The 15855-nt window shown below is 35.8% G+C and overlaps 1 protein-coding gene across 1 annotated transcript in view; it reads left to right on the top strand.

Annotated features, from left to right (window-relative positions):
* GPC5 (glypican 5) overlaps positions 1–13583 on the top strand; it is a 704510-nt gene extending 690927 nt beyond the window's left edge. The window contains exon 8 of the mRNA XM_040584385.1: positions 10647–13583. Within this exon, the coding sequence (XP_040440319.1) occupies positions 10647–10804 (158 nt within the window). The 3' untranslated portion in view covers positions 10805–13583. The remainder of the gene's footprint in view (positions 1–10646) is intronic.
* Positions 13584–15855: the final 2272 nt, after the last annotated feature.

Here is a 15855-nt window from a genome sequence, read left to right on the forward strand (position 1 = left end):
CTTCCTCACACCAGCACTTATCTGATCCCACTGTGGAGTGGTTCTAAAAGTAAATTCAAGCTGCAGTAAAACTAACTCAGCTAGAAAAATCACAGATTTGATCACTCACGTCTGGGAACAGGTTCACTAAGGGGATCAGGCACGTTCCAGACCATGGCAACAGGTGGGTTTATAGCCCCCCACCTGGCAGACATGACGAGGAAATGACTGCAAGCAGTCCTGCCTTAAATCAGCTTACATTGTGAAAATATGTCATTAAATATGCTTTACAGCAAACATTAAGAAGGACGGTTTAATGTATCAGTGTTTGGGGGGATTAAGCTAATCTACAGGCTATGTTTCTTTTAACAGAAAGTGGAATGAGTGGAATTCTAGGTGGACTGACCTGAAAAAAATTATCAAAGTTACTTCATCATCTTAATAATGGAAATTGGTTTAGTTCAGGTTTGTCTTCTGGAAAAGACTGATTTTATACTTTCATTTTAAAAACCACATGCAGACAAATAGTAAAATAATGAACTGCTACAGTGAAATTGGGGCACAAAACCTGGGACACTGTATGATTAAAAAAAAAAAAAAAAACAACAAAGCAAAACAAAAAAACAACACCCAAAGAAAAATATTTTATTTTCTTACTGGGACTAATTGATAACATTCCACCTCAACTCAAGTTCACACACTACTTTCAAGAGTTTCAGTTCAAATTCATCTCTGTCTTCTAGATGGTAGTTTTGTATAAAGCGGAATTGTTGATTATAAATCTCCTGCAGCAAATTGAAAAAAAAGATTAAAAAATAATCACGTGGGTAAATTGTTTCAAAGGACAGTAATTTATATGGGACATCTGACTCATAGGAAGGAAATTAATACTAATCAACTGAAAATTCAAAGAATGAAGAATTTGCTTACTTTTACCCAGTCTGATTTATAGGACTTTAGCCCTGTTATAATTTTATATTGATTATGAAGCCTTAGCATAGGTTAATGATAAAGGTTAAAAGTTCCTCAATAGTGAAAAGGATTGAAAAGATGGATTTCTTCATTTAAAACAGGCATTATTGACAATGCTGATTCCAGCACCCTAGAGCACTGACATTATAATGAACATATCTTATAATGAACATGGATTCCGAAGCCATTGTGTGAGAAAGCAATAGGAATAGATCTAATGAAAGTCACTGTGGTTCTCAGATGAAAAATACCATCATGTTTTTGTCTTTTAAACAGCTAACACTTTGCTATATGCTAAAACTGACCTACAAGTAAAAAAGTATACATTAACGATTTCAACAAATGTTATCTCATTCTGATTTTTAAGAATGTGAAATAAATGGAAATGTTTTGTTTAGGCTTTTTTTGTGACACCATTTGTTTGTGTTGCACTAACTCATAAAAGCTTTGTTTTCTAAATGGAAATACTGAGTTCATTAATGTATAATGTGAAACAAATGCCACCATCAACTTTGAAAGAAAATTTTCAAATACTAGACTAGAGACAATGTCTGCTGCTCTCATAGTTGAAATGGCGTGACAGACTTATGATAGGATCATTGGTTACACTCTATTTCCAATATATACAGATTTCATAAAATATGTGCAGTTAAACTGGATATGTTAGATTAATTTCCTAATATATGGTTAACCATGCAGAATTCTCTTAGCTCATGCCAATAGGCAGACCTCTTAATTGCTTTCTAATAATAACAGTAATACTACTACTTTGTTTATAGGTGAGATTACTTGCATCTTGATTTTCCCTGTGCATTTATAACTGGTATTTGTGTTGATTTGTGTACTATTACAATGATCATTAAAATATAGGAGGATTTTATATCAAATTATTTCCTCCAAATAAGTACCAGTTACCTATTCCAGAAACTTTCTTCATAACAGTATGTATGTTTAGTGCATAGACAGCAAGAAATAACAGCTCAGTATGTTGTGTTTCAAAGAGTTCTTACCTACGTCATGCTATGGCATACTACATTATATGGACAGTGACATAATTTTCCCTGGGGAAAATGGTGAAAACTGTCACTTAAGAATAGAGTGGATAAAGCACTGTAAAGTTACTCTGAGAGATAAAGAAATCTAACGGTGGCTTGATTATCACCACACTTTACATATGGACACAAAAGTCCTGCTCATTGATGATCTCCCTTTGTGGAGGCAAGCTAAAAGTAAATTTGCGGTTGTCTTGGCTCCTAGGTGAGCATCATCTCGCTGTTCCACATCACCTTGTGGCATATAGGTCATATTCAGTCCTTTGGTACTTGTACTTAAGGTCCTGCCTGGGATCTGATACAGATTTCCTGAGCTACTATTCTTAGGAACAGGCATGAAAACCCACATGATTGCATTTCACTGAAATAAATGTCTGGCCAATTGCAGACGTGAGACTCATGAAGACATTAAGAACTGGCTTATACCACAGTACAGAACCTTCCTATGGTATTAACGAACTCTCCAAATTCAAGTGATTTCACTGGCTATGTCTATGCTGTCAAGTAACTTAGCTTGTGAGTTCTCTCTTGGTTTCAGTTCCCGTTATCCACGTTGCACAAATGTTAGTTCACTCCATGGCTTAGCATTAAAGAAAACCATCTCCGTCCCTCCAAAACAAACCTCAAGTTCTGTGGATAATTCATCCCAAGGACTGCTTCCAAAAGGCAACAGAAACCAGACAGCCAAAGGCTTGGATATCTCTGCCCTACGAAGTCCCTGAACCACAGGCTTTCTATTTTCAAAATACTTTCCCATGCCTGGATATCATATCCCAAGAGCCTGTAATGTGCTCCTTCGGTTTCATGTCATAAAAACACCACCTGGTGGGTTACAGCAGAGCCCTCATGTTTTTTTCAGGCACTTTGAACTAAAAGCAAACAAACAAAATGATAACTGGGGTTTTGAACCAAGCAGACCACTGTGTGTGGCTTAAAAGAGTTGTAGGGAATTGTACTGTGTAGTGGAGATTTGTTTAGCAGTTTCCTTTAGGTATTTCTATCTCTGAGCACAGTAGACATAAGGCATTCAAGACCACTTTGCCTGAAGGATCTCTGGGATGTGTATTTACCTATGTAAACATAGCTGCAATGAGTCTTTCTGTACTTTAGCATGAAACACTTTCTTTCATGAACTATTGTCTTTTTAGAGATGTTTGCACCCATCAGATATTCACAATTTTCATGGCAATATGGCAGCCCTTCATCCTGCCCTTCAACACTAGATGCTGAAATCAGAAATGATTAAAGGCAGGGGTTTAGGTATAAAAGTGAAAATGTAAGACTACAGGTGAAAAAATATGAACTAAATCAACACCCCAACTTTTTTTGGAGTGGTTTTTGGGGGTTGGTTTTTTTTTATTTTATTTTTTGTTGGTTTTTTTACTTTTCCTACCTACAGTTTCTAAAATTTAATCCATTTTCCAGAGCTACATGGTTAGGTATTTAGTTTTGTTTTTCTACCAAAGATATGAAGAATAAATGACAAGGAATATGTTGGGAAATATTCATTTGTCATTCAGTGGTGAACCTGTTGTGTGATTAAGTGTAGGATTTATCTGTCCAAATTCAGGCTACAAATCTACATCTGAGTACTCCGCTTCCTTCTGCATTTACTTATTTCTCTACATTCACTATAATGGGAGCTGCAATAACTAACTTTGAGGCAGGGCAAGATTGAGTTTTCTAAACAGAAGTGCCAAAAGCCACTAGAAATGCTCTAGGTCCACAGGGGTCCTCAAACTACGGCCCGCAGGCTGGATACGGCCCCCCAGGGTCCTCAATCCGGCCCCCGGTATTTACAGAACCCCCCCACTCCCCCCCGGCCAGGGGTTGAGGGGGGGAACCAAGCAGCCGCAGATGACTGCCTGCCACTTAATCCGCCCGCCGGCCCCCTGGTTAAAAAGTTTGAGGACCCCTGCTCTAGGATGTCCAAGAAATCCTTAAAGGGTTTTATAAGAATCAGGTTTCTTTCAGATAGGCAGCTGTATGCCAAGTGTGATGATCACCTCATCTGCATCTAAAATATCTGTAGACAGCTATGTTTAACAAGCTGGACCCTAGTTGTAGAAGTAGACTGTACAGATATGAAAAACTAAGTGGTATTAATCATGCCTTATGTATATTCTGTTATCTACTTAAGCTCACCACCTTAGCATCAGCACAATGCTACTTTATGCTGCATTCAGGATGGTGCTCACACTTAAGCTTATCATTTCTGATACAAACTGACCCATATAAACACTACAGCAAAGCCAATGAAGTTCTGCTCTGCCAAAATACGAGCTCATCTGTGATTTTAGAAAAGCTGTACTGAGTTGATTCTAATGGATGTATTTTAAGGCCTTCATAAGTAAAAATGATCTCATACAACTGAGAATGTGCAAGCACACTTTCAGTTTGTCGTATTTTTATTTTGTTTTTTTTATTGCTTTTGGTTTAATTTCTTCTTGCATAAGGCAAAGTGGCTGTAGAAAAAGTAGTGTGAATTTATTGCACCCAGATTAAGATTTTAGACCTCACAGAAAGACACAAGAGGATAGGAATCAAAACCATTTTACAACACAATTTTAGTATTAATGAAGCATGTTTTCTGTGCTAATTCATTAATTTCATTGACAGGGCAGAAGTTTTATGTATGCTATGCAACAATAGGTTCCATACTGCAAAATCTTTTGTTCATTCTAAATGAATAATGTTGCCTTTTCTTTTCTCATGAACCCTGTAACAAATGGAGCTTCACTGAAAGACAAGTTTGAAGTATCAAGAAATTCAGCTGATAAATTGATTTATAATTCATATATGGCAAACCAATGCTAGAAAATTTCTTTTTCTTTAAAATTAAAGCCTAAAACCCCCTAAAGCTTTATTGGAAAAATGTTTGAAAATTTTGACATTTCTTTAGCCTCTCTGGATCAGCTGTTAATTTCTCCTTCATTAAATGAAAACTAAACACAATTAAGCAGTGATACATTTTATACTAGGTTGATTCCTGACTGATTCTCAGCAGAAATATCTCTTCTATAACTGTTCACATCTTCAAAAGCAATGTAGTCAAGGAATGGTACTACTACCCTCTGTGCTACTTGTTAGTGAAATCCAGTGAGTTTTCTTTGCTTGCGTGTTTGTTCATGACTAGTACAGAATTGTGAAATATTTAAAACTTAGAGAATCACAGAATGACAGGATTGTTGAGGTTGGAAGTGACTTCTGAGATCATCCATTCTACCCCTCCTGTTCTTTTTCCATTTCACTTACTGTGCAATGGAGAGGGCAAAAGTTACACTACATCACAAAAACACACAGATTTCCTGAAGGCAGTAAATATGTGCACTGTTATATCTGTACTATAAGAAGGGTATATGTTCAAGCACAATATATGCTTTTCTTTTAGGGACATCCCTTAGCTTTCCCAAGTATAGATGCAGTCATAAACCCATGAAAATGGCTTCAAGAAATTAGTCCTTTGCCAGGTGCCCTTCATAATATAGCTCTTCTGAGACGTCTTTTTCTCCCCTCATTGAGATGTCATGGCCAGCGTCACATGAACTTCACATGGAAGAGTCTTCGAGTAACAGTAGAGGTAGTCCATTGGTTTTACTTTTCCTTCTAAGCTCCAGATATTCATTACGTATTTTGTGGGTTTTTTAAGATTTATGGCATCGTGGGGAATGATGTCACATGTACTGAATATTCTTTTCTCACATATAGATACTGTTCAGTAAAGAAATCTATATATTATTTAAAGTAGGAAATCCAAGTTTTCACAGCAACTACCTATAAACTGAAGCCTGTCTGAGGTATTTAAACATAGCTGTGTGATATACTTAGCATAACTATGTTTTGAAACGTTTTCATGATATTATGAAGTTAGGAGTAAAACCTGGCAAAAAATACAGTAAAAGAAAGGGAAGAGATATCCATTAGAAGCTCTAAAAGTTCCACATGGCAAAAGGTTGACCAATCAAAACAAAAAGTTTTAGTAACTAATATGTCATTTTAATTTATGGAATGGCAATGTAAAGTAAAAAATAATTTTTTTCCTCCTCTTCTTTTTTGTTAAAATCTATTAATGAATATTTTTAAGTTTTAAGTGAACAAAATCATTTTGGAGACCTCATTATTTTGAACTGCAGGAATCAAACTAGTATTATGTCTTCCTTCATACTACAATAGCATGTTTATATTAGTCAGCACTGGTGTTTACTTAGGGATTGTCCTAGCTCTTGCTAGCTGCAAATTCCTGAACCCTTTGCTCTGATATCACTGTGCCCTCATTCCTCTCAATCATTTTGCTATTCTTCTTTTTGCCTTTGCCTACAAGTTCTTCAGTTTACTTTATCAGTTGCATCCAAATTTATCTTCTACCTCCCCAGATTATTGCTCCTTACTGACACCTATAAATTAATGACCAACATGCCTACATGTCATCCTTTTCCAGGTATCTCATTACTGTAAATTACATATCCAACTTCATATTTAAAGATTCATCTACAGAACATCAGGGGTTTGGTCTATTTATCTGACCTTTATACATTTCTTTAGCTCTCATAAAGCTTCTTCATGATCTTTTTTATGAATTTTGGGACAGAACTTAACTAGTTATCAGTCTTTTCTTTATAGCTCATGTGCTACAAGATCCTGAAATTTAGCTTACATATAGTAATTGAAGTAATTATTTACCCTTCTAAGAAGAATTTTGCATACAACTTCACAGGAACATTGCCTTGTAAAAACACATTCTACATTTTTTTTCCTATCTGAAAAACTGACCCATCCTTACTCAAGTTCATTCTCCTGTTTGAGGCTCATAGAAAATGCTTGTGCCATAGAAGTTGTATTTTGGATCTTCCAGACCTTCATTGGAATGATACACAGATTCTTCCTCCTCTCTAAATCTTTGACAGAGTTTGTATCCAACAGGATTCCCACAGCAGCTCATTTGGCAGCTTCATTTTCCCTTGAAGACCAATGTCAGTTCTGATATGTTACCCAGCAGATACAAGATAAGACAGCAAGGTATTTGAGGTTAGACTACAGTCACACAAACACTTTTTGTTTTGGTTTTGTTTCAAACTAGGCCATTGTTAGAGGATGTTTAATTTCAAACTTTTAAAATGCTCAAAGTCCCAGCATGTCCCTTGGTAGGCAAGCACCTACTGCTCACAAGTCATAGCCCATTTCTGTAATGTTTTGACAGTCTCAGTAGAAAAGCTGCATGTCAAATGAAAATCTTCCATGACTCCAGGTTTGACTTTTCAAATCAAGGTTAACAGCTCTTGCTGAATATTGGAAGGAAATTGTATTGTTGCTATAGCTGTTCTGGAGAACATAACAGGTCAGCTCTCAAGGCTACCAGTACTGTTACCACTCACATATTTAAAGCTTTAAATATATTTAGAAGATGTTAAAAACCTTTAGAAATACTCTGTAGCTGTTATACTATAATGAGATGCTGTAATATTTATCACAATGTTTGGTGAAATTCTTTTACTGATAATTTTTTTCTAAACCAGAGCAAGACAATACTTTAAATTGCAGCCACTGAGTTTCACAGCTGACGCTGGGGACAGTTATGCGATACTTGACAGCTTTGTGTTATAGTGGGTCATGCAAATGTTATATTTGGATTTTAATTCCCAAGCAATTTATCTCCCGCTTTGTTGCAATTCTAGCTTTTCTTCAGAAAAAAAAACCCTCTGAATCTCAGCTGAAACCTCTGAATTTTACCATTTCTTAGTCAAAATATTAGCTGTTGTATGATTTTGATAATAAACTAGACATTTATCAGAGATGGTTTGAAATATCAGGGAATATTAAATGCCTTTTCTATAACATAATTTCATCTTCTAGCATATGAGTTAACTAAAGGCAAAGAAGTTTGCTTTTGATATTTGTCTGTTTTGCTACAAATGTTTGGACAGCTCTCACTTCAATTTTGCTGTGAACTATGGAAGTTAAATTAATTTATAGGACAGGATCACTTCCATTACCAATTATGATATATGAAAGGTGACATATATGTTTAAATCCTAGTGCATAATGGACAAGAGAACCTTCTTTTTTAAATAGAAAGTATAGCCTAGGTGTAGGAATTAAATTTATAGTTATACTTATTAGAAGTAGCTAAAAAAAAAAAATTAACAAAGGACATAGCATTCTGGGGGGAAAACCACACTTCTGTTAAAATAGGCTATTTTTTATAAGTCTTTTTCTGTTCAGTGATTTTTTCACAGGATCATGTCTAAATATATTTTTTTAACTTCTCATTTCAATAAAGTCAAAGTTGTGGCATAGACCTATGGGGCTGAATAGGTGAAAGGTTTGCTGTGTGTTTACATGGCAATTCTAGCAGCATATTTATTTAACACCAGTGATTATAGTAAATACTTTATGGCTTTTTGATTGATCAAAGGAAAATATATTGGTAGGTTTTAACATTTTAAAAAAAATAATCTTCTTATTGGGACTTCCAAAGTCTACAGTTTTTATTTGAGGCTGGAAAGAAAAGAAAGAAAGACAAAGACACATTTACTATAAAATTAAGCCTATTTTTTCCTGTTTTCCATAATATTGTCAATGAAATTTTCCTTAGAAATTAAACCTGACTGTCCAGTCAGAAATTAACATTTAGTCACATTGCCTTTAGATTAGATCACATACTCTAACTGAAGCTAATTATTTCTTTAACTGCAAGATCTAGGAATATTTTCCTTTTATGATAATTATCTTTTATAATAAGTGATATTCTGGATGTTTAAGATAAGGCCGTATCTTTCCTGCTGTGGTACTGTAAGCACACTGGGAAAAATCTGCTTTGTTATACCTAATGCATTTGGTGAACTGCTTTGTTCTATAGGTGAGAATTGGATTTTTCACTATCTGATGAAATTAGCCTTTTTAAATATAGGAAAACCTCACTAATGCTCTCGGGAAAAGACCCAACCCATGTTTTTGTCGTTGTTGTATTTACAAAACTTCCCTGAAAAAACCACCTTGATAACCCCCTGTCATGATCCACCAAGCATCCATTCAGTGAAGTATTGAGTGACTGATCTTTTTCTAGACAGGTTACTCAATGTGTATGATGAGGAGAAGTTGTGTTCCCTTCTCAACATCTGATGTTAGTCTTCCACCTTGTATGTCCACTTACATTGTATTCATCGAGCTAATTTTTTACAAATTCCGGGCAAGAGCACTGGATCGATAAACCCACACAAAATAGCAATATATTTTGCTGTGTAAGTACAGCAGCAAAGAAGACAAATTATTTCTAGCAGGTTTTTCAGACAACATGATTGACTTTAGCTGACTCTTAATGCATTTTTTCAAAGCTACAGGAAGGAGATTTGAGTACATACAGCAAGTCCACAAAGAACAGCTTTCAAGCGGCTTTTAAATAAAAGAGTATTTTTAACACAAGCACCAAGAAAGTTTTTCCTTTAAAAATGAGAATTCTCTGTATCTTCTGTTAAACCAGCTTAACAAAGAGGATAACACCATGACTAAAATATTTATAGTTCATCACAGTCCCTTTCAATAATAATTAATTAAAAAAAAAGAATCACTAGTTTATTCATCTTTACCTAGTGATACAGAGGAAAGAAGTACCTAAACAATGAATAATAATGCAGAAACTCAGACTGTAAAATCAATGTCAGCTCAGTAGAGCTGAGCTTCTTTCTAATGCTGCTGTTCCAACAGTAGAGTTTACCTTCTGAATTATATATGTATTGACCTAATTACATAAATATTGACTTTGCTTTCTATGAAGCCTTTTTCAGTCTCAGTGTAATTACAATGTCAATATTTGTTGCATGTAATAACACTGAATTTAGACTTGTTAATTTTGATTGATAGTGGCATGCCACAAGTTATTATATGGGATAAGACAGTTAGTCTAGAAGTATGCATAGCAAATACAAGCAGCTGACAATGCTACCAAATCTGAATGTGTCTTCAAGACTTTCTGTTTCCAATTGTTTAGCCAGACAGAGGAAATATGATGGGTGATTACATCCTTGTTCCATACAAAACACTGTTTTGAGATGGAGAGGTATTTATCCTGGTCCAAAAAAGTACAACTATTCAGCTGGGAACCCAGTAAAAGAGTTCCTGTTTAAAGTTAGCTTTACAATTTTGCCTTATAATGTCATAAAGTCTGTTTAAACTGTGCCAAAATGGAGGTTTTATATAGCAGCAAGTATACTTTGCTGCATGCCTTCCACCAGGTATATGTTGTATTGGAACAATATTGGGACCCAGACGCAAGCAGTTTCACATTAAATTATTTCCCTTTTCCTTCAAATCCAAAAAAGATGTGAGCAGTGGGCTTTTGATACTATGGGGACTTGCAAAACTGTTCACCTCGGTCTGCAAATGTTTGTTGAGATATATTTCTACAAGAACAACTTTGTTCAGAGCTGGTAGACCTCTGAACTACTTTCAATGATGAATAGTCATATATTATAATGTATGTTTCTAGATGTAATTATAAAGGACTTTGAATTTGGCAGTAACATGAGAATCGGAAACAAAACTGTGACAGTCTGTGTGCTGAGGGTATTTAAATTTGTTCTAGCTATAACATGTTGCCAGTAGTGACAAGGCATGCATCATACTATATTTTCTTATTTGTCTCAGCAGGGATGCCAGACAAGATGAACCTCAGTGACGTAAAGCATATCCGTCAAACCAACGATGGCAGCACTTCAGACACAACTGGAGCAGGATGTACAACAAAGACTGATTATATGACATTTGTGCTGATTAGTCTGGTAACACTATTTCTCAGTCTTTGGTAACTGTTTATCTCTGGCTTGATATATGTGTCTCATTGTCATCTGTTCATCCCCACTCAGAAGCCTGGAATAAGGGATCTGGTGGATATAGCAATATTTATGATAGCTTGCATAATATCAGCCTTTCTGATCTTAGGCCTGAATATTAACAAAGGGTTTTGTGTAATATTTTTCCTGTGGTGTTTTTTAACACCTGTAGGGTCACACAAAATCATGAAAATCAGTTTTATTTTTATAACATTTTATGTTAAAAATAAGTTGAATATTATAATCTTTATCTTAAAAACAATTTGTGAAAAAGAGATCACAGAATTGCCAATCATAGAAAGGACCCCTGGAGATCATCTAGACCAACCCTGTGCTCAGAGCACACTCAGCTAGATCAAGCTGACCAAGGCCAGGCCTGGCTGGTATTTGAATGTCTCCAAGCATGGAGTCTCTACAGTTTCTCTGGGCAACTTGTTCTAGTGCTTGAACACTCATAGCAAAAAAAGCTTTTTCTTATATTCAAAATCTATTGTATTTCAGTTTATGCCCATTGCCTCTTGTCCTGTCATTGGGCACCACTGGGAAGAGTTTGACTCCATCTTCTTTATGCCCTTTATCATGTATTTACACACTTTTATAAGATCTCCCCTGCATCTTCTCTGCTCCAGGACAAACAACCCCACCTGTCTCAGCCTCTCCTCATATAAGACTTGTTCCCATCCCTTAAAAGTCTGCATGACTTTTTGCGGGACTCTTCCCAGTATGTCCATGACTCTCTTGTCCTTGGAAGCCCAGAGCTAGATGCAGCACTGTAGATATGGTCTCATCAGTGCTGAGCAGAGGAGGATGATCCCCTCCTTTGACTTGCTGCAATACTTTTCCTAATTCAGCCCAGGAGGATATTGGTTGTCTTTGCTGCCAGGACACATTGTTGGTACACGTTCAACTTGTTTTCCATCAGGACCCCCAGGTCCTTCTCTGCAAAGCTGCTTTCCAGCCAGTATGCATCAGCTGGGGTTATTCTTCCCTAGATGGAGGACCTGGCATTTCCCTTTCTTGGACTTCATGAGGTTCCTATCAAGCCATTTCATTCAGGGTCGCTCTGAATGTGAGAACAACTCTATCGTGTATCAGCCACTCCTCTCATTTTTGTATCCTGTGCAAGAACTTGCTTAGAGTGCACTCTGTTGCATCATCCAGATCATCAATGAAGAACTACAACAGTATTGACCCTTGGCGTAAAGCAGGAGTAACTGGTCTCCTTGTGGACTTTATGTTGCTATTTACAACCCCACATGTACCAACTGTTGAAACTGTTGCTCAGCACTTTATGAGTTTTGTATTTAAAGTTCTGCCCTCTGGGACATGATTCCTGTAAAACAGAAAATGTTGAATTTTCCCTTCTGTCTTTCTCCAAAAAAGAAAAAATATACAGTGTAAACTCAGCTAATTTTAGTAGGAATTACTTTTCATAGTTCAGAAAACCTACATATTAGATAGTATAATGTTAATGCAGATATGTATATAACTTCATTTTATCTAGAAATAATAGCAAGGTTAGGATTCAATGTTGGATTAAGGTATCTTAATCTATATGTCTACATACAGATATTTACGTATGTGCTATTATATACGTACTCTATATCTCTAAACTGTCAGTGGAAATACAGTGTAGCATTCAACTGCTAAAATACCAGCAACAAGTGCCAGTTAAGATGCTGTAAAAAAATCCACCTGGTGTCCAGCTACTGCTCTGAAGGGCCTCAGCTCTTTCTGTGGGCAATTGACCAGAGGCCTTTGTCACACAGTCAATAAAACCCAGAGCATTATTCAGCTCATATGAAGTCAAACTCCTGAGAAAGCAACTTGGTTGCTCAAAAGTAGGTGTCTGGTGCCACCTAAGATTTCTTGGAGTATGCAAGACATCCTCATGGGACAAGCATATATGAAGCATGACTTATGGGAAATTCCAGAGGCTTCCTTAAATGGGAACTGTCTGGAGTGGCAGCTGGTATCTAACTGGGATATCCTTGTATATCTCACATACACCTAGTCATGGATAGGTGGGCCCATGAATCGTATGCCAAGTCCCCAAGTTGAAGCAGTGACACATGAATGCCAATGTGAATCGCAACATGAATCCCAGCTCTTATGCTTTGTAAGCTGAAGCAAGCTAAAGTGTTCCACAGTACTAATGGTACATTATATATTACTTTTATAATATTTTATCATCCTGCCATCACTAATTCCCATATTTTTTTAACCAGAAAGTATTTCAGACTATTTTGTAGTTATTTCTCTTTTACAACCCTATACAAGAGAAAAAAATAAATAGTACAGTATTGTATGCACTCATATTATAGATCAAACTCTTCCCAGACTGTAAAAAAGGTAATTTTATATGAGGCTAATATAAAGAAACATGTAACTGCTTTTATTCCCAAATGCATGCATTAGTCATTAACACACACAGTATAACATATAGGTAAAGAGATACAATATTTAGAAAAGCAAGTGAACATTCCTAAGAGCAATTTCACAGGCAGATAAACACCATGAATAAGCATGTGTGCCAGTGTGTACATTTTACTTGACCCCTTTTTTCTTTTTCAGGTTTTGTAAACCAGTCTTTCAAATTCACTTGTCAACTTGTCTCAGCATACGCTGGAATTACCACATCAGTAATCCAGGGAAAGATAATCTGATTTCATTCTTTTCCTTTTTCATGCTAGTTGAAACCGATAATTAATCTAGTCCAGCAGCATTTTTTTTAATGACCAGTATCAGTCACTTAAAGGAAAATACAAAAAAAAAAAAAAAAAAAAAAAAAAGTTTGATACATAAATGGAGAAAAAATTCTATCGATACTTATTACTTAGAAATTTATTTCTATCTTGAAGCACTTTGTTTCCACTCCTCATGTTCATGTGTTGTTCAAGACCTTACTGATGGTGCCAGGTAGTCAAAGAGGTAACAGTTTATTCTATAGCACTTCGGAAACACAAGCCCAATTTTCAAATAATGACAGTAATTAGGTCTTAAGGCCACTTCACATATATGTTAATTACTAGCCTGTGTTATTACTCAGTTTTTTTCATGGCCTGTTCCATTCATCTTCTACACTGCACCTGCATTGGGAAAACAATTCCTAAGATTCCTTCTGGAGTGGAAAATTAGGTGTCTCTTTCCCAGACACATATGAACAAACTAGCAGCAACATGAATATAATGGTGGCAGGTTTGGGGATCCCTCACTGTCCCCTTGGCCATGAGACCTCATTCACCCTTCTGTCCCATCTCTCTCTAGGCACCATCACACACTTCATATCATTGCTTAGATGCATGCATCTGCCAGGCTGCATCACAGTTCTTTCATCATATCTACCACACTATAAAGAAATCTTGTTTCTTAAAAAAAATAATTTAAAAAATCATTAAAATGGATCAAAGAAAAGGGAAGGAAGGCGAGGATGTTTGGCAATCTGTGTCAAGGTTACCTTGCAAGGGAAGGAGCCTTGCAAGAAACTCTGGGAACACGGCAGGGTGTTGAAGTGTAGCTCCAAATTTGGCAACTGAGGGAAAAAAAGCCTGACATTTTGCCTGTGTTAAAGTATTTTGCTTTCTTTTAAATAAAATATTGATGTATTAAAGCTGATAAAGTTTAAAGCAGGAATGCTTTACTTGACGTGTACCATTTTTTCAGAAAGCCACTCATTCAAATACTGTTTATACTAAAATTGCAATGGATATCACTATTGAAGTTGTGTAACTGGTCTCAGTACAATTAAAAAAACCCTTCAGCTGTCAGGTGAGAGAGCTTTGTAGAGAATAATTTCTTAGAGCACAGTGTCACTACTTGTAAAACAGTATTTCAGAAAAAAAAATCTAAAAAATACTGCATTTCCAAAATCCGTAATATTTTTACCTGGTAAGATCAAGCTATTCTTCTTGAACGTCTGCTTTTTATTTTCTTTAGATGTACCTGTATGATTAAATGCACCTGTACCTCCTGGGAGAAAAGTACTAAAGTACTTTTTCTGATAACTACTGTCCTAGCACTTTAAATAAAAGTTTCAGTTTTCCTCAGTGTAGCTGGTGAAAGACAACAAAAATTATTTATTTCCTTCAGGAGCAAATATTGTTATTTTCATTGCTAATAAAAAGATGAAGCCTAACTATAGCCATGTAACAGGCTATCTTTGTCTTTTTCTGTAGATAGATAGATACACACATACATCATTTATTTCTTTATACCTGTATTTTTTTATGTTTATTAAAATAATATTCTTGTTGAGATTATAACAGGGTTTAGACTAATCTATTAAAAATTTCATATTAACCTGAGTATTTCCATAGCATCTTCTCAGAGGCATGCATTAAAATGGTTGAAGTTATCTCTGATTAGGATTTATTTTAAGTTTAATTCTACTCTGAAATAATTGTGTAAACATGAATCTTATTCAGCAAACGGTGCTTTTTTCCATGTGCTCTGAGTCACAACTGATTATAATAGAAATAATAATTTTTTAAAAAGACTGAAAAGCTAATGTAGCTCTAGTAAAACCCAGATTCTCTTCTTGCAAATCTCAGCAAGTTATAAATAAAGTTTTAATTCCTAATTCTTTCTTCCTGGTGATGCATGAACAAAATAGCTGGCCTGACAGATTTTGCCAAACAAAATTTACATTTCTGGCAGTTGGAAACTGTATTTTTTACTTTATTTTGGAACTTGTAAATGTGAAATGCAATAGACAATATACCTGGTACCCCACGAAGCTCTTTTACCAGCTCACATTGAAGAGGAATAACATGCTGAGCTTCTGTGGTTGGGAGGACTTGGTCGATGCGTCTCATCACCCCTTACAGAGCAGAGAACTGTGCTAAGATCACCTGCTGTGCATGCCTAATGTAGGTGTCTCAACTAAGTCTCTCCAGGTTTGTCAGGCAGTCTAAATTAATTGTTAGTCTCTTGAACTTAAGTCACATGGAGGTTTTTCTCAGTGGCAATTTCTGATTTTCTTGCTTCTCTTCAACATCACTCTCTCTTAAACAAGAGTTTACAGGACC

This window comes from Falco naumanni, chromosome 2 (genome assembly GCF_017639655.2).
Source record: "Falco naumanni isolate bFalNau1 chromosome 2, bFalNau1.pat, whole genome shotgun sequence".
NCBI lineage: Eukaryota > Metazoa > Chordata > Aves > Falconiformes > Falconidae > Falco > Falco naumanni.